The 23,369-nt window shown below is 47.6% G+C and overlaps 1 protein-coding gene across 3 annotated transcripts in view; it reads left to right on the forward strand.

Annotated features, from left to right (window-relative positions):
- The window catches only part of LOC142584912 (uncharacterized), a 375,477-nt gene extending 361,471 nt beyond the window's left edge, over window positions 1-14,006 (forward strand). For 2 of the 3 annotated variants that reach the window (XM_075695256.1, XM_075695255.1), the window contains exons 2-5: window positions 4,287-4,531; window positions 4,708-4,891; window positions 6,098-6,460; window positions 13,283-14,006. In XM_075695256.1, coding sequence (XP_075551371.1) covers window positions 4,849-4,891; window positions 6,098-6,456 — 402 coding nt within the window. In that variant the 5' untranslated portion in view covers window positions 4,287-4,531; window positions 4,708-4,848 and the 3' untranslated portion in view covers window positions 6,457-6,460; window positions 13,283-14,006. The remainder of the gene's footprint in view (window positions 1-4,286; window positions 4,532-4,707; window positions 4,892-6,097; window positions 6,461-13,282) is intronic. The other variant, XM_075695258.1, reaches the window with a different exon arrangement.
- Window positions 14,007-23,369: the final 9,363 nt, after the last annotated feature.

Genomic DNA, 23,369 nt, shown 5'->3' on the forward strand with positions numbered 1-23,369 from the left:
CTTGGGGTTCAGCAGCATTAGGTAAGTTCGTGTCACCCGTCCCGTAGAAGTCGCAGTGGTCGCTGTCATCACTTTTTCCTGGAGTTTTCCAAATTCTGGGGCGAGGCCTCGGATTCGCCGGCTTGTGCAGTGAACTGGAGTCAACTCCAGTGGTGGGGCGAGGTTCTTGCTGCCCAGTGGGGTATCCTGCATAAGTTGAGTGTACCCAGCAAGCTCCACCAAATTGTCGCGTATACCCTGCTGTAGTACACACGCTGAATGAGGATCCAGGCGTTTGCACTTTGCCAAAGGTAAGCGTCGACGCGCCATGCCGAGACGAACCTCGTTCTCCTCTTCTTCAATTAAAGCTTAGACAAATAATAAGACACAAACCGAATGTATGCATGTTCTACAGCGAAGCTGTATCCTGTACCGTCCAAGGAAATTTTCGTGTCGTAAGCAAAAAAAATTACCGACGATTACGTTACTTCCTAATGCGAAATTTGAGCGCAGCAAATAAGCTGTTTCACCTTTTCGATAGATTGAGGCAAAGAAATCGAGCAACACATGTATGCGCTATCACAGAATTTTTTTTTTATTTTTCACACGTATTCCTTTAACAAAGACTCCACTAGGTAAGCTTCTGCTTCGGCGGCACGCACCTCTGGATTCTGACGGCGACGGCGCTGGGCCTCTGCTCTGGCAGCTCGTTTAGCAGCAGCAGCAGCAGCAGCAGACGGAGGACTTCCATCGGTCGTCTCGCTCATGGCTCAGAAAGAACTGGCAGATAATTTCGCAGTGGCGAACGGCAGCGGCAATTTCGGCTCGGGCGGTGCACATATACAGATCCGCCGCCACCGATCTGGCTCTCTGATTGCCACCGCACAGGGCGAACGGCAGCGGCAATTTCGGCTCGGGCGGTGCACATATACAGATCCGCCGCCACCGATCTGGCTCTCTGATTGCCACCGCACAGGGGTTGCATTGGAGGAGGAGCGAAGAAAGGAATTAAGTTCGAGCAGGCGCTTTGACAACCGGAGACTCGCAGGAAGAGGGGGGAGGGGGGCGGCGTGTACACCCAGCGGCAAACGATGGGGGCAGAAGCGCGCGCAGCAAGCGGACAACACGATAAAGGGAGGAGGGAAGAGATAGCAGCGACTGACTGATGCCGCTGACGCCGATAGTGAGTCAACCCCAGCTGCGGAGTTGGTTTCAGGGACAACGCCGCCGATGCCGACACAAACAATATGATACCCTCGCTTCCGCAGCGCTAAGAACCAGTTCTAGCCGTGGGAAGGTGGTCACGTATTCGTCGACGTGCCGGGGCCTACGTGAAATAACCGGCGCGTCGGCAACTGAAGAGCACCCTATCCGCCACACAAGAACAGGGGGGGGGGACCCTTTCCTCCTCTTTCTGCATGGCGGCGACGGTGTTCTATGCAGTCACGTTATCTTGACTCTCTAGCGGCGTCAGCGGCATCCAGCGGTATCAGTCGGTCGCTGCTAGCGCTGGGGGGATGAAAGGGGGGCGGAGCTGGTTACGAGGCCGACGACAACGCCGACGACGACGCGAAACCCAGGAACGGACGCCAAAGAGCTGCGCTCTAAAAAAAAACTTCCCATACGTCGGCCGATCCCGGAGGCAGTGTGATGCCGACCCGCGGCGGAGATGAATCAGGTGCTAAGCACTACCCGCACGTGGGCACATCCCAAGTAAGTGCAATACCGGCCCGACCCGCGACGGAGGTGAAGCAGGCGTTAAGCGCTCCCCATGCGTGGGCCCATCCCGAAGATAGTGCAACAGCGGCCCGACTCACGGTGGACGCTCAGCTCGCCATTAAGGGGCCCACATACACAGCTTCGCTGGTCATCCTTCTTTACAGAGCGGAAGGGCACTTAGATTTTTGTTTACCTCTCACCGCAGCTAGAGAGATGTACTTCCGTTTCGTCCGCTTGTTGCCACGTCTTGAAGTCGAGCGCGCAGACACCGAAACTATGTCATTTTGTACCGTGTTCCAGTGTGGCATCATGCTCTGTGATCCGCTCGTGTGTGACTCAGTCTTCGTGTAGCGCTGACTTAAACTGCTAGTCAGGTGTACTCGTGCACAGCGCGAAAAATTGTGCCCTGCGCGAAACGAGACGATCACAACAGATCGTGCGCGAGGCCGTCAATGGAAAAACGCCGCGCCGCAAGAAAGCGAGGTGGGGCCCGTGACGTAAGATCCTCGAGATCCGGAATGGGAGAAGCAGGGAAGGAATTTCGCTTGGAGAAGCTAGACGGGGCAAGTGGAGAGAGTGTCTCGCTTGTCAGCGCTCGCCTCCAGAAATCAAGGGTTCGCGCAATTGAAGTATTTCTACCTTGGCTATTAATGAGTCGATGTGAAATTTTTTTGCAGCAGAACGCTCCCTAGAAGGCACGTAACAACTTTCAGCGTATAACCAAAATTTGCTATGGGGCCTGGTGAAGAGGCTAATGTGGCGATCAACGCCCAGGGAGCTCCAGAGGCCATCGTGCAACTTCGACGAGGTGCAAAGGTCCAAACGAGTTTCTCGCGTTCTTACTCTCTCCACCACGCTCCTTCCATGTAGAACCAACCCGGACACGGAGCAACTTTCGAGAAAAAAGAAAAGCTTCGCTTTAAACGAACGCTCACTTGCGCAAGGCAATATATATCACGGATGTGGGTGAGGGACTAGGGAAGCAAAGAAACCGCCACAACAAACAGTTGGGAGGGCAAGTAGTAGAATGGCTTCGAAACAGGCAGAAACGGAAAATAGGAATGTTGGCGGCCGCCGCGCCGTTCGACAAACCGGTGTATGTTCGAGAGTGTGACAGCGACCAATGGAAAATAATGTTAAGAAGGGGAGTGGAGAGATGGATACGAGGAGGGAGCGACGCACATTAAAGGCGTCGAGAACGAAGATGGCGGATAATTATGGATATAGGGAGCGCGTCTCGTCACTCCCCGATCGCTCAACACCACACAGCCGTTGCCAGTCGCCTAGCTGAGGTTCACCTACCACGTGGTAACACGTGCTGCTTGCTGTGGAGAGCCCATCCTAACTAAACGTCTCAGCCATTTTCAGAATAGACGAAATTGTCAGGAGACACGATACCTTCAGATCTCTAGGAGCTACTGGCCCTCATTTTACTGCGAACAACGGATGCCGCGATATTAACATAGGCAATTAAACAGGAAGCAGACGTACTGCGGACTGTCTGCCTCATCGGTTCCCGAGTGTGATCAAATAACAATGTGTTGCGTGATGACTACAATACCACGATTGCAAGTTACTTCCAAACATCTATTCAAACAAGTCCGACAGCAGGTCAGCAAAAGTGAGTGAAACTTTCGTGATAAACCATCGAAGTTCGAGCACAAAGCTTCGTTCGTTTATTTTTTAAATCTAGAATAATATAGCGTTCCCAAACGCCGAAAACGCGATTGGGTGATATGAAACTTGCAAAATAGTGCCTGCCCTCTCCCGTACGTAATCGTGGCCGCACCGCTCACTAGAATGCCTGGCTGGAAAACAACGGTGATACCTGTTACCTGAGCTGCAACAAATCTGGCCTGCAAACGAGAAAAGACACGATCGTGCGCTGTCTTGTTTTTGTATGGCCCCGTTTTTAACGCTGTTCGTTTTTCCATGTCATGTACCAGCTAGGCCATCGACATATATAAATCCGTAAATTTGTAAACAAATTATAATTTTAATATTAGCGTAAGTATGATAGCACAATGTAATGCGAAGTGGCTGGAAAACGTGTATCCTCATTGTTAAAGCATTCTTGTGTGGGGAGTTTGCATGTGGTGTACAGCCTCCGCACACGCGCACGCACACACACACGCATGTACGCAGACATACACCCACACGCACGCACGCACGCATGCACACACACACACACACACACACACACACACACACACACACACACACACACACACACACACACACACACACACACACACACACATATATATATATATATATATATATATATATATATATATATATATATATATATATGAAGGAGTGGTAGCTGTCGGTGGAACCCCCCCCCCTCCCCCATCCCCCGCAATAAATTTCAGGCTACGCCACTGCTTAGGGTACACTGCATACCCTGGCGTCGTCGAACTGTCAATAAGAGCACGTCAAAGCTAATTTTACTACAGCTTGGGTAGAACATTGGCATCGGGGCGCGTTTGCAATTTCTTTACATTTGAGTGAATGTATTGATTCAAACTACAACGCAAATTTGTCGCTACCTTTCTTTTTTTTCATTTCGCGACGGTCGTGTCCAGGTGGACACTCTGCGACTCGCCTTCCAGGCGTCGGCCTGTCGCTTCGCCTGAAAATCGCATCCATGTACGTGGTTGCCACTTCACCCGCTGCCGGCAACAAGTACCCTTCAAGTCCCACCGCACCTGCACGCGCACTCCGAAGAGTGCCGTGTGTGAACAAAGGCCCTCCACCGCCGACAGGCCCGTCGCTGGCTGGGCTTTCTGTGCGATGAAGAAGGGTCCCCCCCTTCATATCCCCAGAAAGGGTGAGGTGCGGGGCAGGCTAACCTCTCTCACTGGGGTTGTTTGACAAAGAGACGACAAAGGAGAGGGAACGGGATTGTGTTGAGCCGGCGGCGTACACAAGCGTCACGGACATGATGCTTGCCTCCTACCCCTCTGTCACCTCTTCACCTTATATCCTCTCTCACTCCCTCTCTAGTCACTGGGCCGAGCCACCACATGGGACGAAGAAACCAGTGGCTATTCTGACATTCGCCGGACCAGGCAAACGCGTAAACCAAGCAGAATTTCGCCAGCCTCGAGAACGGACATATTCCCGAACGGCGAACATCCGACATCCATGGAGCGTGAGCTCAGTAGGGACTTGCAACGGCTTCGTTTAGGTGAGCTTTCTTTTTTTTTTTTCTTGGCCTTGCACGTCGCTTGTCGTGTTTCTAAAGTCGCTACAACTGCTGCGGCCAACGATTTGACTTTGCCTGTAGTGTCCGAAGACGAAGATAGATCTGTTATCCGTCAGAACAACTGGTTTTAACTCTCAATTTTGGTTGGATATGAACCCGCACGTTTTATTTTACTTTATTCGAAACTTTCTCGGAACTGCGTTACATTGGAAAGAACAAAAGACGAAAGTTGTCTATATGAAGCTTCCATTCGAAGTGCGGCCGGCAGTCGGAGTATGATAAGCGACTTTTATTGCCACGGAGACATAAATTCGTGGGTTAGTTACGTCTAGGTCGCGAATAGCAGCCTGCGCTAAATCTTCGACACTTGACCGCAAGCATGATTTCCTCACACCTTAGGACAAACCAACGTACGCTCTGAGCGAAAGCTGCGTAGCAGGGAGTTTTAGATATTGCGCAACCAAACTTTGGCGACGCAAACCAAGTGGTTTACAAAAGAATGCAATGAAAGGTGTACAAAAGGAATCAAAATGAGTACACGAGAACGCAAACAAGTCGTACTTCTTTGGGTGCGCCAAACCTAAAAGTCCCTGCGCCACGGTGCCAATCGTTTTCGCCGCTTTATCGGTGCAGGCATACACTCCTGGCAACGTTCAGTAAAATGCCGATGGGCACCCATTCCTTGTGGCATCCACGCCTAGATTGGTCTCCGCTTCTTTAGCGCAGCCTGAAAGACGCGAACGCGGATTACACCATCCACGGGATCGGCCTTCTTTACTCGGGGCCAAACCGACCGAGCGCACGCGACAAATCACGAGGTGGAAGGAAGCTTCGCATAAATAACTAAATCATGCTCTTGAAGTCGTATAATTGTCGCCGTTGAGCACATTTCGATAAGATTTCTCTTTCAATGCGTAGTTCGGTAGAGAACACGAGCCGGTCTTTGGAAAAAGTGTAATAGTTCGGGATGCTTCATAAAGAACGCTTCGCATTAAAATTTTGCACGGGTGCCAATCTTCATGCGTTGTTCCTTTGGAAGACGGTGCACCCCTTTCACTTACCAGGAGCGGCTGGCGTGGAGTAGTGGCACGTATAATCGCACATGCGCCGTTCTCAAGTAATCCCCCCAAACGCCTCCTCGTTTGTTCACCACCACGCCGATCTGATTCTGATGTTTTCGGGGCCCAGACGCCGCCGCCACCGATGCGCAGGCAGATCGAGGAAACATCGCAGACGAGGAGCCGACCGCCGAAGTCGTCGGTCCGGACGACGGCATTTGTCCAGAGGCTGGATTGTCCGTTTCCCCATACTGCCCACACCCGCCACCGCCTTGTCGCAGCTCTATTTGCTACATGGAGCGACTGCTCCCGATGCAGTTTGAAATTTACCAACACGCTTCGCTCTCGGAACGATACCGCAACCTGTTCTGGTATCAGAACACGAGAATGCGGCGTGCACGCTACGGAATCACGCAGTCTTCATGGGAGCGTCGCCGGGAAGCTCGCCGCAATGCCTTGAAACGGCAGCCGCCGCCGTCCGAGTCCTAGCATGGTACGTGATTGCATTCTGTTTCCAAGTTTCTCGGGCACAGTCTGCACCTCCGGTACGACTGCTGCCGCTGCCGCCGCTGCTGCTGCTGCTGCTTGGCACACTGCGTCGGGCAGTCGTTCAGAGCGTGTGTGTACATGACAGGAGCGTGACAGAGAGGAAAGGAGACACGATAAAACGGTTTGGAGCTTTGAACGGCGTCGAAAGGGCACAATGCCCTCTGGATGTCTCTGGGTGTCGTCACGTTAGCTGCTTGATAGCTGTAATTATGTGTGACCCCCGCAAAGCATTGCAGCGCATGTCTTTCTACTAACTTGCAAGTCCAGGGGGAAGCTATAGATTGAATGGCAGAGAGGAAGGGAAAGAGGAGGCAGAGAATGGTGGAACTGAGGCAGTCGCGAAACGAGCGGATAACAGCCTTGCCACGCTTCACTTGCAGTTCCCATACAAAGGGGTGGGGGGAGGCGAAATGTGACGCAAGAAGGCAAGGAAACGCTACTGCTATTTATTGACAGGAACGACGGAGAGGTCGACCTGCGCTAGTGCGCTGTAGTCTGCTACTCTGCACTGGGGAGGAGGGAGGGGGAGCGAAAGTACTGTGATTGGTGATGATGATAAAAGAAGTGGCGAGTGCTTATGTATATGGAGACAGTTACCCTGTTAGAGAGCCAGTCGTCTAGCTTGGTATCCTGCAGAATCTTCAACGTCGCTTTAGTTGCACGCATTGAAGTTGCAGTGTCAGGCCATAGGCCGTGGATAGCGTCCTCCGACAGTGGTTGCCTGCCAACGCTGGCTAAGGAACTTTCCAACGTCCTTCGCTCCAGCACATATGCTGGTCAATCGCACAGTATGTGTTCTATAGCGTTTCAGGCGTCTGGCAGTGTTCACAATCAGGGCTGTTCGACTGGCCGATCAGGTGTGCGTTGCAACGGGTGAAAGCAACGGTCAGCCGAATTCTGTGCAGCAATAGAGACTACAGCGGTTGCGGGCAAACACGATAAATTTAAGTTAAAGCTACGGTACGTTTTTGCTATTGCTGAAAAATAAGCACCGTGCAGATTTGTCAAGCTGCCAATTTATGCAGGGTGTGCAGAAACAGAGTACCTTTGTTTAAAGCGCATCGCTGCGTCTAGGCGACACTAAGGAAGTGGTCACACGTCAAATCAACGCTTATTTGCCCGCCGCCGTAGCATTGCTGCTATAGCATTGCTCGAGTTCGTGGATCTGATCCCTACCGCGGCAGCCGCAGTTCGAAGGCACGAAATAACAAACGCTCGTGCAGTTAGATTTAGGAACACGTAAAAGAACCCCAAAGGGTCAAAATTAATCCGAAGTCTGCCACTACAGCGTGCCTCATAAGCCGGCTGTGGTTTAGCCACGTACATGCTCGTAATTCAATTAAAGTTTAATACTTCCGCAATCACGCAATGTGCCATGTGAGAGAATGCATATGCTCTATACCTTCTCAGACGTTACGCAGTGTGGCGCACAACAACGCCTCAAGCAAACACCTCCCCCTGCGTGTTCTTTGTGCTATGCAGACGAACAGCAGTGGTGCATGCGAGGTAACGTTTAACATCAACTCACCAACCTCATGTTGGAACAAACATTTATTAAAGATCACCCCTAATTGTCGTCAGCCAAAGCAAACAATACAGGAAGCTTCGCTTAGATCGATTCCCACAGTGCGTGGGATCCGCATAATTTTTCTTTTTTAGAAGAATAAGTCAGAAATGACGAGCTTATGTAGAATATTTTTGTCGAGTAGATTGCTCTTGAGCAAGGGTCTCCAAACTTTTTCGCCAAATCGAGGTTCCGATTCGCGATCAGTGACAGCCGAGCGCTGGAGGATTGCATATATATTAGCGCAAAAATCATTCCTAAACATAAACAACGGTATTGGACGTCGATTAATAATGTTATTCGAAGTGTTCTGCGTCCATTCTTTCACTAACAATACACTTTAAATACTTGCGTTGGCCTACTGGAGTAACGCACGTGCATGCAAAAAATGGAGCGAAACTACTGTTTTAGGATTACAATTTCGCTTTTCCCCTCCATATCCCCACGTGTAGATCGATTCGAAATATTAAACATTGGTATAGTGGAAAACGTGCATGTTACCATTTCGCGGTAGCGCACAGCTTTCTATTCTTTTTTTTTTCTTGCTTGTTATGTGTTGCGCTATGTCCAACAAGCACATGTCTACTGGACGTTGATGTACTCTTGTACTCTAGGTACCGTCACCTGTCTTTACAAAGTGCCTTTTGTTTTGCCGGTTGATCATTATCGCAACTCCGCTGCGTAATTCAGCACAATGTGTTGGCGGGCTAGTTGGTGCGGATCCATAAATACTTCGTTTAGCGCAAAACAACGGACATAAGAAAAGGCGACAGGACAAGGCGCTACTCTCAACTGACATCATTTTATTGCGTCACTCCTTTATAGACAGCAGAAACCAGAGGAACATGCGCAGTGAGCACCGTGTGCAGGAACCACCAACATCCGATCACAAGAGCGCACTCATGCGACAGCATCTAAAAAAATCATATTCAGCAATGTACAAGTTTAAAGAAGGCACACTAATGCACTGTAACCCCAATGACTGTATGAAGAATGCTTCCGATAACTCTCGGGCGGTCGTATCGCGGCTCTTTTTCAAAATCGTTGTATCACGAAACATGGGTTTGCATTTGCATATCTTACAATGTTGAGCCAAATGGGAACCTGTGCCTATTGGTATGGATCGCTCATGCTCTCTAAGGCGCTCGTTAACACAGCGGCCTGACTGCCCTACATACACTTTGCCACATGACAACGGAATCTTATAAACCACACCAACACTGCAATCTACAAACTTCGCGTGGTTCTTTTCACAATCTGGTTTTTTATTTGTTTTAGAAATACGGCTGCACAACAATTACAGTTTCTGAGGAGCAGAAAACACTATCAGAATTCGGTATCTAGTGGCGACATTCTTTAGATTGTGAGCCACAATCACTCTGCGAACCAGTTTCATTGCACACTTAATAGGCTACAGGCTGCTGGATATCCAAGTGTGGTGGTGACGTCAGTCTCAGAGGTATTGCTTCAAAAACTGAAAGGGAAGCGGCACAAAAATAATTGTAGTACACAAAAGAGGCCTGAAGTTGTGCCGTATTGCCATAGAGTGGCTCACAATCTAAAGAATGTCGCCACTAGATACCAAATTCCGATAGTGTTTTTCTGCTGCTCAGAAACTGTCATTGTTGTGCAGCCGTAATTCTAAAACAAATAAAAAACCAGGTTGTGAAAAGAACCGTGCGAAGTTTGTAGATTGCAGTGTTGGTGTGGTTTATAAGATTCCGTTGTCATGTGGCAAAGTGTATGTAGGGCAGTCAGGCCGCTGTGTTAACGAGCGCCTTAGAGAGCATGAGCGATCCATACCAATAGGCACAGGTTCCCATTTGGCTCAACATTGTAAGATATGCAAATGCAAACCCATGTTTCGTGATACAACGATTTTGAAAAAGAGCCGCGATACGACCGCCCGAGAGTTATCGGAAGCATTCTTCATACAGTCATTGGGGTTACAGTGCATTAGTGTGCCTTCTTTAAACTTGTACAGTGCTGAATATGATTTTTTAGATGCTGTCGTATGAGTGCGCTCTTGTGATCGGATGTTGGTGGTTCCTGCACACGGTGCTCACTGCGCATGTTCCTCTGGTTTCTGCTGTCTATAAAGGAGCGACGCAATAAAATGATGTCAGTTGAGAGTAGCGCCTTGTCCTGTCACCTTTTCTTGTGTCCGTTGTTTTGCGCTAAACGAAGTATTTAAGGATCCGCTGCGTAATGTTTGCGTTTCAACAGTGTTGAAGCGCAGGCCAATTTATGTAGCATGGTCGTTAAATAAATGGCGCACGCACCGAACAGAGATCGCTCGTGACCTGTGTATTGTGCTATTTTTATACTTGACAACATTTAGGTAATAACACTCCTTCCATTTATTTGTTCTGGTCACAAAACTTCCGTCTCTGTTTCGTATAGAGCCAGCGCCCGCCGCTAGAGGCGCAAGTGTGCATGATCGGTCATGCGAACGCCGCTACCGCTGCGGGTGCGTGTGTGGGGCAGCCTCGGTACTACAGCTTCCTAAACTTTTGGAACCGTTGCTTTACTTTCACGAATACTACTTATAACATTCCACATCCATCAACAACTGCCTGAGCGCATCTTCTACGATGAAGTGAGCGCCCGCAGAAAAAGAAAGGAGGTATAGCCGCTTAACATGTTCTATGGTTGCGGAACGTTGTTCTAAGTAAAAAAAAAACGAATTTTTTTTAGCCGCCACCTGAGGCCACCACAGCCAGAACTGGTGGACCATTCTTTTTGATTAAAGTATATTTTCTTCTGGGATTTTACGAGCCAAAGCACGATATGATTATGAGACACGCCGCAGTGGAGAACTGCGGATCAATTTTGACCACCTGGGTCCCTTTAACATCCACCTGAACCTAAATAAACTCGTATTTGTTTGCACTTCGCCACCATAAAAATGCAGCCGCCTTGACCGGGCGGTCTGTCCAAATTTCTTTCTCGGCGCCGTTCGGCTCAACGCTTCGATAGATTCCGCTTTTTTAAAATTTGCCCGAAATTAAACACCGCGCATTCGCAACAAAGCGTCAGTGATGTCACTTGCAAACGAAGGCAAACATCTGGGCTGTTGCAACCTCACTCACCCGTAAGTAAGCGCCAACTCTCCGTTGCGCATAGCGCCACGTTGTTCGCCAAGCGGAACCGTTCACCTTCTGGTAAACTGCGAGCATTATCTTATCAGGAGGTCAAAACAGTGAAAGCATTACTGCTAGGGCTGCTTCCGTAGAATGACTTTGTCATTAAACGAAGAACAGAAACCGAGCTGCTCGGTGCGCTTCAGATCGCCCGGCAAAGCGATGCCATTTCTGAATGCGATTCAGATATAGGATAATTGTGAAACAAACCTCACGACTAAATGTCTTTGGTGCGCCTTTTAGCATAGGATTAAGGAGGAGGAGAAAAAGAAGGAAATGAAAGAAGGTAGCGAGATCAATCGAACGCACGTCTGGTTCATTACCCTACACATGGGAAGGGGTTTAACGGAAGAAAAGAGCTAGGGAAGGAAGAAGGTACCATCAGTGTGAATACGTGCGGCTGTGCTTAACTTCAGACCTACAACATTATGAGATTAATGCGACCGTGAAGTGCTAGGACTTGGAGAGTTGAAACTGTATTACAATTAGGCAACTGTCTTGCAAGCAGTCGTTTAGAACGGTCAGTAACCCCAGCCCTTATTCACGCTGCTCGTGGTTTCGACGCAGAAACGAGACTAGGTATTTTGGTTCTTAATGCGCAACTATAAACAAGAGGTTAAAATAATCTAATCACCCGTCCTGATATTCTCATCATGGTCGAAAAATGTGAAAAAGTAAACAGTTTTGTAATTTAATCAGAAAAAAGACGTAAGTCGGATTGGTACAAATACCACACACGAGCACGATCGTAACTTTATTATGTAAAATAAGCGACATACAGACACCTCAGATAAGTGTCCAGTCACGAATGGTCCACCAGTCACAATGCAAGTAGTTTGTTAGAAGCATGGCGCTGATAGAAGCTAAATAAAGAATATCATAACTTGAAGATATGAATTGGGGAGTAGGAAACCTCAGCAAACGAATGACAGTAAATGCAGAATGTATAATCGATTGTTTCCGTGCACAAGAAAGCGTAAAGCATAAGCATTTTATAACAAGTCGCATGGCAAAAAACTCTTAAATGAACACAAGTAGCCACAAACACTAATATCCAGTTTTTTTTAGATAATTCCTTGAGAATGGCCTGTTAGGGATCTCATCATTCTAGTTCTTGAGCTGCTACCTTATCATGCGCAGATTACTTGCTCAACAAATCATAATGCAAATATAGCTAACAGCACTGTGCTAACAATCTTCTTATTTACTTAAACGCACATACAGTTCAAGAATTTTGGCCTGTCAATAGCCAACGCAAAAGGACAACAGAAAGTAAACCAATGCATATTATTCTAAGACTGCTTTTAAAGGCATTCTAATGGTATTCCTTCTGTAGATCGTCGCGGTCGACTGAAAGGGGTGAAAGTGCTATTGCTGTGACATGAACTGTGCTACGCTGATGTAACAGAAATTGAGCTTGCAACAAAGCCCTCACAAAAGCATGAAACGAGTGTGTGTTTTATCATCAATGCTCTGCTCAGGCCTTGCAACATCCTTCTTCTTCTTCGTCAGCATTGAAATTTTTCGGAAGTGGTCGCCCTTACGCGATAAATGTGCTTGCTACAACGCCCTTTTCACTGGTCTGTTTCCTACCACCCGCTGCTGGACACGAAGCTCGCCTCCTTTCTCGCATCTGCTTGTTCTTCTCTCGTGAAAAAATGCAAGCGGGTCTCAGCACAAAACTGAACTGCTTCTGCAGTGGTGCTTACAAAGTGTGCTTACAAAGTGAGCTGTAGCATTACGACTGTCTATCAAAACATTATCCACAATGTTCATGTACAGGCAGTTTTGCCAGCTGTGTACAGTTCTAAATCATCTTCCACAATGTGGAGGAGGGCGATTAGCTGGCTGGAGGGCACTTGTAGACCTCATTTGGATTTGGCAAGAATCGCGCCATTTGCCGCTCGTTCCGAACTTCTCAGAATTCCCACATACAGAGCTTGAGCAGCTCAACGATCAAAACCATTTTTAGAGACATAGCCAGCAAGGCATTCCATTATTCCCTCTTTTGGAGACTGCTGTTTGTGCAGAACTGAAGCCTCCTTCGCTGTTTCTGCAGGTTCCAAGAGGACTTCACCAAGAAGAATAGCCAAGGAGTCAGCCTGAAATGGAAATACCACAACGTTGGTGGGCTCAACAAGCTGCACATATTGCAAAAGATGTACTGGATGCATTGTATTGTTTTGCAGTTTTACCAAGACCTCCAGAACTGCAACTAGGCTTTATCGAAAATTGCCATGGCTTTTCTTAATGAACAGTTGCAAAATCTTCATTTCTTGATATTGCAAAATACATACATACATACATACATACATACATACATACATACATACATACATACATACATACATACATACATACATACATACATACATACATACATACATACATACATACAGCTTAATGTGAATGTGGTCCAAAAATAAGGGACTTGCACTTCAATCTATGAAAATAAAAAAAACTATGACCTGCAAACTGAAGAAATTTTTAAAAACGTTTGCTCCATTTCATTCTGTTCAGGAAGCATTGCTCCATATATATTGTTGGGCACATGACAGGCAGTAGGCTTTTCTTTGTTGAACGGATCTTTCAGCTTGAGGAGCAGTTGTGGACCATCTCCCGCTACCGAGGATCGCTTGGGCGGCTGGACAATACTCTTAAAAGAAAACATCTTATACGTAAAGAAGAATTGCTGGACTGTTGGATGTCCTCCGGCAACATGTCTGACAATGCCAAAAAAATCTCTGAAACAAAAAAAAAGCTTATCCATTTACCTCACAAGCAGGAAAATGCACTTGTTTACCTCTAATGGGTCCTTTCCAAACTTTCTCACCAGTAGAAGGCGAAAACCTGCTGCAAGAAGGTTCTCGACAAGGGATATTGTACTGAGCAGGGTTACTCTTAGAGCCTCAGATGTGGGCTTGCTCAAAAAGCGAATCTACCTCTGCTTTGGCAGAATTTATATGCAGTTACAGCAGCTGTCAAGCCATGCAGCGCTCTTTCAGTGTATGTAAAGTAATAAAAAAATCAGAGGTATGCGTGAGGCCAAAAGCTTAATTCTTACATCAGCATGCTTAGCTTCGCTGTACTTCACATGATGGTCCTCCGAGAGTTGAAGCAGACAAATAATCTTTTCATTCTTGTGGTGAATTCAGATGTTGCTGCAGGCTCATAGAGCTTTTTGCATGCTTATTGTTCACTAAAAATCCGTGGCTGTAGCTGTGAACTGGAAATACATTTTTCTCGTCTCATTTCTTCGTGAGTCACCTGCAAAAGCAATTTTCGTGCCCTAATAGCAGCTGAACATAAGGTACGTTACATGGACCGCAAGTTTACCGCTCATTTTCTTGAAAGCATTTGGGTATATATGTGCTTCGTAAGCTTCGGCACAGAACGCAGTCCAGATTGCCGCTATTCATATTCTAGGAGTACTTCATAATGACGATATTGTCACGTAATAATGACGGGGAAGAAAGCACCAAAACTGGGAATGACCAAATCAGCATTTTTCTGGGCGAACCTGTGCCCTCAAAACAGGCTACACTCAAAGAACGGCGATGGCGGCGAACACAGTCGGCGATCGTCGAAAATCTGAACTGCTGGTCAAGGGCGTCTGCTTTTGTACACAAGCCCTCAAAGGTTCCGGAGTAATCGCTGGTGCCCGCGTGTCCTACAGAAAGTTCTACACAATTCGTGTCGCACATGCAAGCAATCAGATTACAGAAGCTTCGGTGACATTTGGTAGACGGTGAAAAGCGGTCATCCGAAAAAGTTAAACAAGTACATGTGTCAATATACTTCCTGACCTTGTGGCAGCTGTAAGAAGTAAAATATACTCAAAAACTGTACGAGTGAACATCTAAAAAGAACAAAAATGCTTTCAATTACCAGAAACTTCCCAACTTTCGGCAGGTTGTACCTAATACACTTAAATATGTGCGGTTGATCAATGACAGTATAAATCATCCTAGAGGGGTCAGATTGGTGCTGAAATGACACCTATTGGTTCCTGATGTCCTCACATGTGGCATGGTATGGTAAAACTTTAATGAAGTCTTGCAGATCGTGAGTCTACACGAAGCGGGCCGCGCCCACGTGGAAACCGGAAGGCCGAGCCCCTCAGCCGCATCGTGGGCCTGCTGGACAGCCCAGACACGGCCGCTCGATAAAAACGCACAGGTGCGGCCTGCCGTATGTGGCGGAGACGGCGTAACCACGGCTGGACTCAACTCTCTCCTCCTCGCAAGGGAGCGCGGAGGAGCGAGTGAGTCGAGTGCGGCGTTGGCGCCTAGTGTTCCGGGCCACCGCAGAAGGCGCCAGAGGTAGGGGACAGCAGCAGGAGATATTTGCGGCGGATCCACGGATCGCGGCGTAACACGCAGCTCGCGTGCTCTCGCCGCTATTTAAGGGCCGGTAATAAAGTTTTTATAGCGTTAATCATATTAGTAAGCGTGACTATCGAATGTACCAGGTCGGCGATGTTTCCACCAAAATATAGCAACTGTTCGTTTATAGCTAAAGTGGTTGCTTGGGCTAGTTCAGATTGTCCTCGTGTCTTTGTTTCCTCCTTTCTTACCGTTGCGCCGTACACTCCCGAAGGGGCTCGTTTATGCAAGTGATTTCTGCAACAGCACAGCCGCTCGTTGACAATTGCGCTTGTATTTACTGAAGCATTGTATTTTTCACTCTAGAAAAAAGAATACGAGCAACGGAGAAGTTATAACTGCTTTATTGTACGTGTAGGAAAAAGAATACTCTGTGTTGTCCTAATCACAGGCGCAGTACTTTCCTGGCGAGAGGCTTTTGCGCCAGGCGTACAGGTCGCTCAACTGACAGGTTAATATCTCCTGCCCAGTTTGCAAGGACCGGTCGCAAGAGCTTTCTTACGAAAACTTTGCACACTTCCATGGCGTGGCCCACCGCTCCGAAAGTCAGCTCCCGGCATTGCAACAAGTGCGGAAGAACAAATTCGATACACAGCCGCTTCTTTATAATCGAATTGACGCCAATTTCACCAGTTGAATGGCCAGCGTTGCGCGGCAAGGAAGCTTAAAAATATTTCTGGATCTTACATGCTGATATCCTTTGCTTGAGAAAGCCTTCCAAATTACACACTCCCTCAGAATGATGTCACTGAAGTTTGGCGTCTTCATAGAGAAACTGCGGACTTGGTTCTTAATGAACTCGGCAGTCTTGTCTTGTGCAGCACCATCGAGTACCTTCATAAAATAGGCAATGTCCTGGTTCTTTTCAGAAAATTGTGCGCGCTCCTCAGCTCTATCGACCTTATCTTAAAGTGTCTGCAGCGCCCCTTTTAAGACGCGCGACCTACGCTTGATGGCGGCGCGTTGTTTTCTTAGATTCTTCTGTCATTTTTTTCAAACTCGAGAGAAGTTTGGCATGATGCATCTGCAAATGACGCAATTTCAGTACAAGTTTCAACCACTGGTTCGGTATTATTAGGCATTACGGTTTCATTGCTGTCAGGCGGTGAAGCGTTTTGACTGACAACAGGCTCGTCATGTGAAGCAACAGCGCCCGCGCATTTAGCCCGTGACTGCGGATCATCCTCTCTCCTTTCCAAGCACGGCCGCTTCTTCCTTGGATCTGACGTGGTCCTCGTGCTCATGTAGCTGGGATAACCGGGGAACAATGTCGGCACCGCAGTTGTCAAAAGCACACTCAACTTGGCGGTCGCCTTGTAGTGGCGCTCTGTAAAATGCAGAGCACACGCCAATGACCTGTCATTTGGCTGCCATATTGATCCTTTGCCCCCAGGTCCAAGGTACCTGGTAGCGAAGCTTCCATAGGAGCCCATACGTTCAAAACATGGCGGTCCGTCGGCGGTTCATGGGGCTTAGCGCCATCTGTATGTGGTGTGAACAATTCCGGGGGAAGAAAAAATAATGTGACGCCATGTCCGTTAAAAGCAGAAGTGACGTCATTTTGTTTTCGAAGGCGCGAAATTTGTTTCGTTGGCCTGCTTTTGGAGCTATATATTCAAATGCCCCGCCATTCGGCTTGATGGGCGTTTCGAGCTTTCAGCGCGGAAAGCGATGCAGGAAAAGCCAGCCGTACGGTTGTCGAAATCGCACCCCTGCACAGAACATACTTTCTTTGGAGCGCCGACGAAAGCTTTAGGTGTAGTGTGCGGATCCTATCTTGGGACGCCAGGCTCGTCGGCCGGTGCAGTCGCACGAAAACAACTATACGATTCTCTGGCGGTCGTAACTCACTACTTTCGATTGAACAGGTTAAGAAGCGATGAAGGTACCCGCGTCACCGAGTTCTGACAAACTTCGACAAGCAAGAAAGCACAAACTGTGACTGGGGCGGATTTCAACAGGTGAATTTTACGACTGCGCCTTTGAGCTCATTTCAAGATTACATTGCGAGTGATAGTGGCGTCAACGCCCCCTCTAACAATTGGCGCTGAAAATAAATGCATTTATTAATAATAATAAAATGGAATAAACTTGTATTTTCTTAACTCGTCACGAATATATAAAATTGACCAGGAATTTTATTTTCGTTGCATGAATCTAACTGGGCCTCGCTTGAATAAAAGAAAACGCTTTTTTTCTTTCCCAATGTTTGTTCCCTCCAAACATAGTCGCGCTTCAATCGCTGCTCCCATAATCCCCCCTCCCCCCCCCCCCCCTGCTTATGTTGGTGACAATCTGTGCTGAACCGCTTTTCTCCCGAAGCTTCGCGACCTATTTGGGTCGACCTCGCCAGGTCCCTCCCGGGAAATGTTTCGCAGCCATGCTGCCCTGCGTTCTGCGTCGCTAGGGGACTCGTGGTAGCGGATTTGTTTTTCTTCGAAGCATTCGTCGTACACAGCGGCACGCAACAGTCACGCGGCATTGTGCCGCAAGCATAAAAGATCAGGCAGGCGTAAACTGTCTTAAGGGACACTAAACAGTAACGATGCACGCGAATAAATATTTTTAAAAGAACACTGAGCTGCACGCACATTTTCAAGCTCGCTCCTTCCCGCAAGTACCTCGCGCGGGCTCTCCCTAAAGTCCCTTGATAATTTGAAAGCAGCGACACCCTTTGAACTCTGCCGCCGCCGCGCGACCTCCTCGTCTCCTCCTCGCCCCTTGCGCGTTCCCCCGCGGCAACCAGTTTTGGCCCCGTTTTTCTGCACGACGATTGGTCTCCCTGCCGTTGCCCTTGGAAACGCGCGGATCTTCAGTTTTGCTTGTGTTTTCCTTTTTCGTTCGCGCCATTTTCCTCCTGAGCACGGCTGGCTCGGCGCTTTAGGTCGGCGTAGCGAACGTTGCACGCTGTGTTTCCTGCTCTAAGTGCTAGCACTATGCGCCGGGCTGTTGCGCATATAACTGCAGCAAGAAGCCTGAAGATGGTTATGCCGTTTTTATGATACCACATAATTGATATATGATACCATAATTTATGATACCACAATTGCATAAACAGGCCTGGAGTGTGGCCTGATCCCGGTGACGAGAACCGGTAACGCACACCCTCACTAGAGCAGGATTGGCCACCGTGGTGCAGTACTTGGCCACAACCTCCTATATGAACACAACAATCAAACCCCGGCCCTCAGTCCCCAGCAGCTGCGAAGCAACTGTCCACGGCGGTGGTCAGACCTGCGACGCAGCAGAGGGTGCTAAGAATCCCTGGCTCCTGACAGGCCGCCGTTGGAATATGAACCTGGCAACATTTAACGCTAGAACGTTATCTAGTGAGGCGAGTCTAGCAGTGCTATTGGAGGAATTAGAGGGCAGTAAATGGGATATAATAGGGCTCAGTGAAGTTAGGAGGCCAAGAGAAGCATATACAGTGCTAAAAAGCGGGCACGTCCTGTGCTACCGGGGCTTAGCGGAGAGACGAGAATTAGGAGTCGGATTCCTGATTAATAAGAATATAGCTGGTAACATACAGGAATTTTATAGCAATAATTAGAGGGTTGCAGGTCTTGTTGTGAAACTTAATGAGAGGTACAAAATGAAGGTTGTACAGATCTACGCCCCTACATCCAGTCATGATGACCAGGAGGTCGAAAGCTTCTATGAAGACGTGGAATCGGCGATGGGTAGAGTGAAAACAAAATACACCATACTAATAATGCGTGGGCGACTTTAATGCCAAGGTAGGCAAGAAGCAGTCTGGAGACAAGGCAGTGGGGCAATATGGCATAGGCACTAGGAATAGCAGGGGAGAGTTATTAGTAGAGTTTGCGGAACAGAATAATATGAGGATAATGAATACCTTCTTCCGCAAGCGGGATAGCCGAAAGTGGATGTGGAGGAGCCCGAACAGCGAGACTGGAAATGAAATGGACTTCATACTCTGCTCTAACCCTGGCATCATACAAGATGTGGACGCTCGGCAAGGTGCGCTGCAGTGACCACAGGATGGTAAGAACTCGAATTAGCCTAGACCTGAGGAGGGAATGGCAGAAACTGGTACATTAGAAACCGATCAATGATTTAGCGGTAAGAGGGAAAATAGAGGAATTCCAGATCAAGCTACAGAACAGATATTCGGCTTTAACTCAGGAAGAGGACCTTAGTGTTGAAGCAATGAACGACAATCTTGTGGACATCATTAAGGAGTGTGCAATGGAAGTCGGTGGTAACTCCGTTAGGCAGGATACCAGTAAACTATCGCAGTAGACGAAAGATCTGATCAAGAAACGCCAATGTATGAAAGCCTCTAACCCTACAGCTAGAATAGAACTGGCAGAACTTTCGGAGTTAATCAACAAGCGTAAGACAGCTGACATAAGGAAGTATAATATGGATAGAATTGAACATGCTCTCAGGAACGGAGGAAGCCTAAAAGCAATGAAGAAGAAACTAGGATTTGGCAAGAATCAGATGTATGCGTTAAGAGACAAAGCCGGCAATATCATTACTAATATGGATGAGATAGTTCAAGTGGCTGAGGAGTTCTATAGAGATTTATACAGTACCAGTGGCACTCACGACGATAATGGAAGAGAACATAGTCTAGAGGGATTCGAAATCCCACATGTACCGCCAGAATAAGTAAAGAAAGCCTTGGGAGATATGCAAAGGGGGAAGGCAGCTGAGGAGGATCAGGTAACAGCAGATTTGTTGAAGGATGGTGGACAGATTGTTCTAGAGAAACTGGCCACCCTGTATACGCAATGCCTCATGACCTCGAGCGTACCGGAATCTTGGAAGAACGCTAACATAATGCTAATCCATAAGAAAGGGGACGCCAAAGACTTGAAAAATTATAGACCGATCAGCTTACTGTCAGTTGCCTACAAACTATTTGCTAAGGTAATCGCAAATAGAATCAGGAACACCTTAGACTTCTGTCAAGCAAAGGATTAGGCAGGATTCCGTAAAGGCTACTCAACAATAGACCATATTCACACTATCAATCAGGTGATAGAGAAATGTGCGGAATATAACCAACCCTTATATATAGCTTTCATTGATTACGAGAAAGCGTTTGATTCAGTCGAAACCTCAGCAGTCATGGAGGCATTATGGATCCAGGGTGTAGACGAGCCGTATGTAAAAATACTGAAAGATATCTATAGCGGCTCGACAGCCACCGTAGTCCTCCATAAAGAAAGCAACAAAATCCCAATAAAGACCCAGGCAGCACACCACCATTGGTCCAACCATGGCCCAATGCTGGCAGAAATTGGTACCAATGTTGGACCAATGTTGGCATATTGGCACAGTGCAACCCAATCCAATGCTGGCCCACCGTTAAAGCCAAGATTGGACCAATGTTATGCCAATGCAGCAGCCATTGTGCTGCCAGCGTAGGACCAGCGTTAAAGCCAAGATTGGACCAATGTTATGCCAATGCAGCAGCCATCGTAGGACCAGCGTTAAAGCCAAGATTGGACCAATGTTATGCCAATGCAGCAGCCATCGTGCTGCCAGCGTAGGCCCACTGTTGATCCATATCGTTGCCATTATTAATGCCAGCTTTGAGCCAATGCCCTTTGCATGACGAATATTCTAGATACGCTGGCTTTAGAGCACGCAGACATTCTTACCGCAAACCTTTTGCTAGCGGCATTTTTTGTAGCAATTGTCCCCTTACCGTCTTCCTCAATAGTAGCTAGGAAAGCTCGACAAAAAGATGTCAAGAAGCAGAAGTCATATATGCTTGCAAATAATAATAAAAGAATACTGAAATTGACGTTTATGACAGTTTATTTGCGAATAAATTTTCACAAACAGGCATTTTCCGGGAAGCTAGATGGGTGACGCTCGGTTATCTTCAAACAGTTTATTTACAGGCACTGCCCTCAGGATAGGAATTGGGCAAGGTGCCGAGGACGGTGGGCTGGCCAGGGGTTTCAGGGCAGGGAGCTGACGTTGGTAGGCAGGTTGGTCAGTGCTTGGATGACGGCGGGCTGATCAGGCCCCCGAGGACCACGATAACGCGGTGGTTTCGTTGATATTGCTACCATATCCCATAGCGACTTCACCATTACTTGGAGGAAATGCTTGCACTGTAAAATAAAAAGAAACATTATCAGAGATGTTGGTATGACAAATGTATGTGGCAGCGTTTTCATTTGAAAAATCGCCATACTGCAACAATATTATAAATCTGAGCAGACAGTTCGAAGGGGTGAATCAAGAAACTTTCTTGCAAGAGATGTGTCAGGTAACACTTCTTAATATTTCGACATATATGGCATATCTTGTACAAGGTGTAACGTAATATTTAGAACAGACATAAAATGCGCAGGATCTGTCCGCCTTCTTTACAGCCCACACCTAGTCAACGTAGCACTTTATAATTAAAAAATTGCAGCAAAACCGGCTACAGCACAAAAAGCCTAGTTTCAGACTGTGTAGACAATGCGGCCTTCGTGCGAAATTTTTAATGTGGAAACCGAGAAGTTCCATCAGGAAATACTAGTAAAAGAGGCATTTATTCTACGAAAAGAAAGAAATACTGTCGGCTGGAAATGATGCTTGACCTATAACAGTGAGAAGAAGCGTGGCTCCTTGGTATCACTAGAAGGATCAGGCCGCGCGCGTGGCTTGATAAAATCATAGTCCTAGAATTTGGGTGAAATTCACAGAGATTTACACGTGATTCTACTCCGGGCACTATTCAAATGCTGCAAATAAAAAGAGCTATGTAATTACAGGCACTCTACATTAACCAGGCCTGTTTAAGTAATATATATACCGCGTGATATTGCTTGGGTGACAGTGCTCCTTATAAAACTTATAACATGCGCAAAACAAATGCACTCACCATTGTAAGATCCATGCTTCTGTGCATCCGAGTTAATCCCACATCGAATACGGTGGCCGCGAGCGCCGACTTTTTTTCTAATTGTTGTTTCGCCTATATTAATTCTAACACTCACAAAAATTCGTGGCCACATTGCTGCGTATTCCAAGATGTAGGCTTCTCAGTAGGAATGACGACCGCAAGCGAGCGTTTTTCACGAGAGGAGTGCGCTGGCAAGAACTGACAAGACGGCAAGCACTCAGGTGGTGTTGCACCAACACCCTCTAGAGAACTTAAGGCCCTCTGGCTGACCCTCTCCGCTTGAGCAACGTCACGCAGAAGAGGCCAATAGAAGTTCCGTGCAGCGCGCTGCGAAGCTACTAGCGGTGTACCTGTGTTGAAAATGAAGCGCGGAAAATATACAATAGTTAACCCCGGCTATTCTGAGAAGACCGAGGCGATGACGGCGGCGACAACAATTCGAGTAGTTCCACGAGCCTTGCCGCTCCTCGAATAGCTTCGCGATTAAGCAAGTGCCGGCATGCTCGGCCATGCTGCCGCATGCTTCCGAAAGCACATTTTTTCCTAGACGTGACCAGTGCATGCAGTCTTAAAGGGATAGTGAATAAAAAATTTGTTGCCGAGATTTCTGTCTCCAGTGATAGCTGTCGCACCGAGAGCGACCAAAACAACACTCTTTCCGAGGAGAAGTGAGCGAAAAGTAATTATTTTAGTGAATATTTCTCAAATCACAGCACCTACCGGCCTCCTCCGAAAGCTCTGGCAAAACCGGATATCACGTCACGCTTACCCACCTCGAGGCCCATTGCGAGCGATCGTCCACACTGAGCGCGCGAAGGGAAGAGTTGACGTTTGCAGCAACGCGCTTTTTTCGTTCGACCGTCCTATTCGTACCGCTTCCT

Source organism: Dermacentor variabilis, chromosome 6 (assembly GCF_050947875.1).
Source record: "Dermacentor variabilis isolate Ectoservices chromosome 6, ASM5094787v1, whole genome shotgun sequence".
NCBI lineage: Eukaryota > Metazoa > Arthropoda > Arachnida > Ixodida > Ixodidae > Dermacentor > Dermacentor variabilis.